Source organism: Terrapene carolina, unplaced genomic scaffold (genome assembly GCF_002925995.2).
Source record: "Terrapene carolina triunguis isolate 2854851 unplaced genomic scaffold, T_m_triunguis-2.0 Scaffold38807, whole genome shotgun sequence".
In the NCBI taxonomy this organism is placed as follows: Eukaryota; Metazoa; Chordata; order Testudines; family Emydidae; genus Terrapene; species Terrapene triunguis.
Window position 1 is genome coordinate 1 of NW_020703158.1, and position 6,944 is coordinate 6,944.

The 6,944-nt window shown below is 48.6% G+C and overlaps 1 protein-coding gene across 1 annotated transcript; it reads right to left on the bottom strand.

Annotated features, from left to right (window-relative positions):
- Window positions 1–558: 558 nt before the first annotated feature.
- On the bottom strand, window positions 559–5,789 carry LOC113405475 (zinc finger protein RFP-like). Its single transcript, XM_026646691.1, has 6 exons — window positions 5,367–5,789; window positions 3,709–3,804; window positions 2,701–2,931; window positions 2,434–2,456; window positions 1,350–1,465; window positions 559–645 (listed from the first exon to the last, which is right to left on the bottom strand). The coding sequence occupies exons 1-6, from the start codon at window positions 5,781–5,783 to the stop codon at window positions 575–577; spliced, it is 954 nt and encodes a 317-aa protein (XP_026502476.1). The 5' UTR covers window positions 5,784–5,789; the 3' UTR covers window positions 559–574.
- Between the last annotated feature and the right edge of the window lie 1,155 nt (window positions 5,790–6,944).

Sequence of the window (6,944 nt, forward strand, 5' to 3'; positions counted from 1 at the left end):
GGGGAGTGTCACATTCGGTGTTGGTTTGGTTTGTGTCTTTAGCTACTTGCTTATAAAACTGTTTTCATGCATTTTTTCTCTGAAGTGAAAGTTAATCTCTCCTGAAATCTCTCACCTGGTCTGTATGAGCCTAGGGATTTCCCTCTTTTTGTCTGAATTTCAGAGGACAATCCATGAAGCAGTGAGTTGCTCCAGTGGGAGAGCCCAGCCCTGGCCTAAGGAAAGGTTGGATGTTGGAGAAGAGCTATGAGGGAGACCCCCTCTGCCAGGGTAAAGGCGAGGGGTGTGTCTGTCCTAAGGGGAGAATGCTCTCTCCACATTCCTCTCAATTTAATATTGAAAGGGCCTATGAATATCTATAAAACCCCCAGGGTCAGAGTTAAGGGTGTTTGGATGTTGGTCAGTATCTGTTTCTATTCACCGGTGTGGGCGTGAACTGAGCACTAAGGTTGGTGTCAGGACTGTTTGTGTGACTTTAGCTTGGGATTTCCTTAGCAGTTAATGTTTGGTTGGTTTGGCTGGAAACTTTAGCTTCAAATTAATGGAAATGTTTTCATGGGAATGGTCTCCTCTTTTAAAGATAACCTGCACCTGCAATCTTACCCTGTCTGTGTGCGCCTGTCTCCGGTTCAGATAGCAGAGTGTCTGGAGATGGAAAGGATAAAAGAGGTGAGATTTCATGCTGTCATATTTTATAACATCCCCATTCTTAACTGACATAATTATGTCTTAATAATGAGAGAGAACCAGAGACACACCCACCTCTTTAATAATAACTAATCTGACACCTTCCATTTCAGGGGTCAGCAGCCTTTGGCTCACAGCCCATCGGGTTAATTCGCGGGCGGGCTGTGAGAGAGTTTGTTTACATTGAGTGTCCACAGGCACAGCCCCCTGCAGCTCCCAGCTGCTGTGGATTACACACAAGAGGCTCCTGTGCTGGAGGGACTCACCAGGATTTACGCCTTCCCTTTTGGCCCACACCAGCTGCCGTAGGGGGCCAGAGCACAATGATGGGCTGGGTCCACATTTCAAAAGTGGCCTGAAACGTTGGGTTCTAAAGTGCTCTCGAGCCCTGTGCTCGAGTTGTGTAGTTGGGAGACAGAAACTGAGGTACCCCAAATTTTCCTATATTTTTACCTGAATGATTTTGCCAAAGCTCTCTAAATGAATCAGCGTGAGACATCCTGGGGCCTGGGGCCCTGCTACACCTGCTCAATTTGATGACTTTCCATTTTTTATTAAATAGATACATAACCTAATTATTAACCAATTGGCCAGAGTCCAACTCCTCCCACAGTCTCAGAGACACACCATGATTTCCCCTTCCAGATCCCAACTCTCACTACCTTTGAATTCCCGCAGTGTCTCCATTAAAATAATATTTTCTTGGGAGAAATCACTGAGTCTCTTCTCTAGCTCCGGAGAAATCTCCACTGGCTGCTGGAACTTCCCCGCCTCACACCTGGGGAGAGAGAATTTCATTGTTACATTCCAGTCACTAACTCGCCATCATTCCTGGATAGAGGAAGTCGCTGCTCTATAGGGCCTGCGACACAGACCATGGCCGTGCCACCTTCCCCCAAAAGCCCAATTCATGTTCTTCCACTCTGGCCTGGACAGAGCAGATCTGAGGATAAAAGAGGAGTCGAGTTTCCAGGGCGAATTCTCTCCTTGGCCTCCATGCACCAACACTGGTCTGCTCCAGGTTTCTTGTGTGCATCATGCTATGAGATCTTTCTTTCAGGTAGTAAACTGAGACCTCGGCTGCACCCAAACCAGCTCATTCCACACAGGTCTCTAGACAGACTTCCAGTGGAAAAGACCCGTGATCCCTGCTGAGCAGGGTCTGATTATTACCAGTACGCCAGGGATGAAAGGCCCGTATTGCATCCAGGGGCGGCTCTATGGTTTTTGCCGTCCCAAGCACGGCAGTCAGGCAGCCTTCGGTGGCATGCCTGCGGGAGGTCCACCGGTCCTGCGCCTTTGGCGTCCCCACCACCGAATTGCCGCCAAAGCCGCAGGACCGGCAGACCTCCCACAGGCATGCCACTGAAGGCAGCCTGACTGCTGCCCTCCCAGCGACCGGCAGGGTGCCCCCCGCGGTTTGCCGCCCCAGGCACGCGCTTGGGGCACTGGTGCCTGGAGCCACCCCTGATTGCATCTCCAGAACCTTGAGGCAGCCAGTCCCCCAGGGTGTCACATCTCCAGGAAGTACTTTAGGTCAGTCTTTCCCACTGAATAGATATTCCAGAGTCTTCTATAAAAGGCTGAGACCCTCAGGATTAAGTTGATCAGAGAAATTTGTATCCAAAAAGTGACCCTGCCCCATACATTTTGCTGTAGAGTCCTGTGGAGACGTGCTGTTAATGTTCTCTCCACGCCCTTTCACAGCATCGTGAAGTACAAGGTGGGTGAGAAAGAGCCACGTACCTGCTCAAGGTGCTTCTGAAGTGCTAGAGAGGAAAGAGACAGAAAAACCACCTTAGTCTCACTTGCCATGACGCCACCCACTGGGGATCCCAGGGAAGGGATTTTGCAAATATGAGGAAAAGCCCAGGCCATGGATCCGCTGACTCAATGTCACCTTTATATCTCTGAGTGACACTGAGATCTCCAACTGCTGGACCCCAGTGCCCATGATTCAGGAGCTGTCCTGTCCCTGTGCTGGGATCTGGGATGTTTCTAACTCAGTCTCACCTGCAGGAATTCAGTCGCTGGCTTCTGATACTTCCCCTCCAGCTCACTGATCAGCTCACTGAGACGGGAAATCTCCTCAGAGAGTTTGCTGACATTGTCATTCTGTATCGTTACAACCTTCCTGTCCAGCTTCTCCAGCTGGGCCAGCAGGAGTCGCTCTTGTTCCTCCAGGAACTGCCGCAGTTGCTGAAATTCAGACATAATCTTCTGCCTCTCGGCTTGTGTCTGGATCTATTAAAAAAAATGGCAGGCCAGGGACATAGAATCTAGGGTCCTTTCATGGAGTGCCAAGTGTGCAGGAGACACAATTTCTTTGCAAGCTCTAAGATGTCTGACACTTGACTTTACCCTGTGGTTAACAGGGAGAGGATTTCCTAACGCATTCCCACTAGGGTGACCAGACAGCAAGTGTGAAAAATCGGGAAGGGGGTGGGGGGTAATAGGAGCCTATACAAGACAAAGCCCCAAATATCAGGACTGTCCCTATAAAATCAGGGCATCTGTTCACCCTAATTCTCACCGGCCCGAATATCTTTCAATGGGAAGTTTCTATGACTACCATGGGCAGGGCACTGTGTTATCAGCGGTCTGTGTTAATCCAGACCCAGAGCAGAGGAGGCAGGACTCAGAACTACATTGACAGAGATGCCAAGGGAGAAAAAAAGAATCGAACAATTAAACAAGGCAAGAAATGCCTGCAGACTCAGGCAGACGGTGCTGCCCGGGATAGAGGTCAGTTCACCTTGGGAGGAGTTTTGTGAAAGCTGCAAAGGCTAGAAATGAACTGGAATGGAAGTTTAGATTCTGCAGAATATGATGTTGTCCTGATCCAGCCAGAGGATTTCGCAGGGCCAGTGTATGTGTGTGTGCAAACATGAATCTAACATAGCAATCCCTGGTCATGGAGAAACACACACAAGTCCACTTTCTCCAAGGCCACAGAGGAATCTGTTTCACAACAGACCTCCCACTGCAAGTCTCTGCAGGTTAATAACACTGGGCACCTACCAGATATTCCCGGGTTTTCCCCTCTCCAGTCACTTTAAATCCCAGCAGCTTTTCTCTCTCTTCCCGCAGAGTCTCCAAATGGGCCTGAATCTTTTCCTGGAGAAACAGAAATGATTTGAGTGAGTTTATTTTGAGGGTTCAGAGTGTGTATGTGGAGAGGGTTTTTTTTCCATCACAACCCAAGACCCCTTAAGGTGACTGTCAGCCCTACGGGGTCCATGACATCAGGAACCACAAGGAAATCAAACCTCATTAACAGAGACTAGGACTGTTTTATATTCAGACAGTTTAGAATAATTTGTCCTCTTTCTCCATTGAGTAAAACCAGCAGGAAACTGGAGTCACATGGTGGCGAATCAATAAACCTACACTTGACAAGTTTTCGCTAACACCTTTGGCTGGTGCTTGGCCACATACACAATAACACCGTTCAGACTGCAACCCAGTCTAATCCCAATGGTATCTGCGCTGTCTGGGGCCCGCCCCTTCTATGTTTGGTTTCAAGGTGCTGGGGGTCCGCACAGCGTTTGGCTCAGTGACCTCCCCTAGTGCTGGTCAGCCTCTGAGTATTACCCCTCATGGAGCAATACGGGAATTCAGAATCCCAGTGGGAAACCTCGGCCTTGAAATGGCCACACTTCATCACGAGCAGGTACTGTCGGGGAGGCAACATGGCCCAGTGGTTGGAGCTTTGGCCTAGGCCTTAGAAGAACCAGTTTCTGTTCCCAGCCACTCATTTCCTGGGCACGTCAAAGCCCCTCTCTATGGTTCAATTTTCCCCTCCCAACCTTTGTGTCTCTTGTCTATTTAGACCAGGGGTCGGCAACCTTTCAGAAGTGGTGTGCCGAGTCTTCATTTATTCACTCTAATTTAAAGATCTGCGTGCCAGTCATACATTTTAACGTTTTTAGAAGGTCTCTTTCTATAAGTCTATAATATATAATGAAACTCTTGTTGTATGTAAAGTAAATAAGATTTATAAAATGTTTAGGAAGCTTCATTTAAAATTAAATTAAAATGCAGAGCCCCCCGGACCGGTGGCCAGGACCCGGGCAGTGCGAGTGCCACTGAAAATCAGCTCGCGTGCCATAGGTTGCCTACTCCTGATTTAGACTGTAAACTCCTCAGGACAGGGATTGTCTCTGTGTTTTGCAGGGGCCCTGCAGAATCCAGGTCAGATCTCATCTGGGATTTGTAGTGGTTACTGGGATGCAAATATTAATAATTATAGTAATGATAATAATTAAAAAAACTCCCCCTTCTCCAGCCTGAAGGCAGCACTCTCACATAGTTGAGCCTGCAGCTCTTGTGATTTAAACCTCACTGATCATTTAGCAGCTTCAGTTGGGCTGTAAGATCCCTGATGACGTATCTCACTAGTGGGAACTAGATTTGAAATGGCTTCAGCTGCCTAGAGAAATGTTTCCCACATCCATCATCTTTAAAGTCTTCATTTTCGCCTCATTAGCCACCTTGCCCTGTACATGTCTTTTCATATCATTTTTCATACAGTGAAGGCTTTACAGAGCCTAATGATGCAGTTACATCCACAGCTGTAGGAGGGAGAAATTAAGTGTGACCTGAGGGGTGAGTTATTGACAAAGTTAACCTGTAATTAACATTGTTAGAATGAATCAGACAGGACAGTGATTCCCTACCTTGTACTCCTGGGCAGCCTCCTCTATGAGACCCACTGTGTGAACTCGGTGAGCCCAGGATCTGTCACACACCACACTGATGGGGGTTTGATCCTCTTCACAAAGCGGTTTGAGAGGCTCCTGGTGCTCCCCACACATCCTCTCCCCTCCTGCTCCCTTTGCTGCCTGGAAACTCAGCCGTTTGGCTATGTCTAGGACATTTGCCAGCTGCCTGTTGGGCCTGAGGTTTCTCTGCTGAACGGTTTCTCTGCACTCGGGGCAGGTGAAATTCATATCGGATCCTTCCCAGCACTGGGTGATGCAGACTCGGCAGAAGCTGTGCCCACAGCCTATAACCACTGGGTCTTTAAAAAGCTCCCGACAGATGCGACAAGCAGCTTCATTCTGGAGACTTTCCAAGGGGCTCTCTGCAGCCATGGCTCCCTCTGGGCAGTGGCACTGGGTGAGTTTCACTTTCCTGAGCTCAGTGGAAGTGACGCCTCCTACAATAATAACTGGGCGTTTCCCTTCCTGGCACTGACTCCTGCTGCTTGCTCGGCTGGAACCAGCCCCCTGGCAACATTCCAGCCCTGGAGGCTTTTGTGGAAAATGCACTAAGAAGGTTCTGGTCCTGCAGTCAGCCCCCTGTGACTCTAAGGGGGGATATTACATTCACAAGCTAAAAAGTTGGTTAAAACAGGAATCAGTGTTCGAAAGGCCTGTTTGCCATTTACACCAAGGCTGCTGGGATTCAGTGTCAAGGGGCCCGGTGTCACCAACTCTCATGATTTTATCACGAGTCTAGGCTACTTAGTGTTGCTTTAACCCCCAGCTCCTGGAAGCATGTGACTACCTGAGACTCTTGCCTGTCAGTTTCTAAAATAAGGAAGTTTCTAGCCCCTATGGCTGAAGCGAAAATCTTGAAATTGTTCCCCAAGCTTCAGATTTATGAGATTTAAAACATAAATCTCAGTGGTTTGAGCATGGGCCGGCTAAACCCCGGATTGTGAGTTCAATCCTTGAGGGGGCCATTTAGGGATCGGGGCAAAAATCTGTCTGGGGATTGGCTCTGCTTTGAGCAGGGGGGTGGACTAGATACCTCCCGAGGTCCCTTCCAACCCTGATATTCTATGAAAACAAACAAAACCTACATTTTCCTTTATTCGACTGACATTTTAGTTTTGTTTGTTAGCTTTTGGGTGTCACTCTGGTTTCATTCTCAAGATTTTCTGCTAGACTAGATTATTTTTTAGTGAAAACTGCTCTTCTCATCCAAGCACAGCACGCTGAGCGCTGGGGCTTTTCGAAAAGAATGGAACGAATTGGGCTACAATGGTAAGAGCCGGGACCAACGCCCGTGTGGAACGGGCTGCACTGCCGACTCTCCAAGGTAGGTAGAAAGCATCCGTCCTCATAGTATCTGAGCACTTCCCTCACAACGCCGGGATGGGGCAGAGACGGGCGGTTATCCCCTTTCTGATACAGAGGAGGACAGTGAGGCACAGAGTGAATAAGGATTTGCTTAAAGTCCACAGAAAAAGTTTGACAGAGCAAGGAATAGAACCTGGGTTTGCGTTCTTCTCTCACTACCACCTTAAC

Bases quoted from the DNA above. Each gene is read 5' to 3' on its own strand.
- LOC113405475 (XM_026646691.1), bottom strand. From the start codon at position 5,783: ATGGCTGCAGAGAGCCCCTTGGAAAGTCTCCAGAATGAAGCTGCTTGT. The intron at 3,805-5,366 runs GTAGGGAATCAC...CTGTTTCTCCAG, and splicing joins AGGCTGCCCAGGAGTACAAG to GAAAAGATTCAGGCCCATTT. The intron at 2,932-3,708 runs GTAGGTGCCCAG...TTTTTTTAATAG, and splicing joins GGAAAACCCGGGAATATCTG to ATCCAGACACAAGCCGAGAG.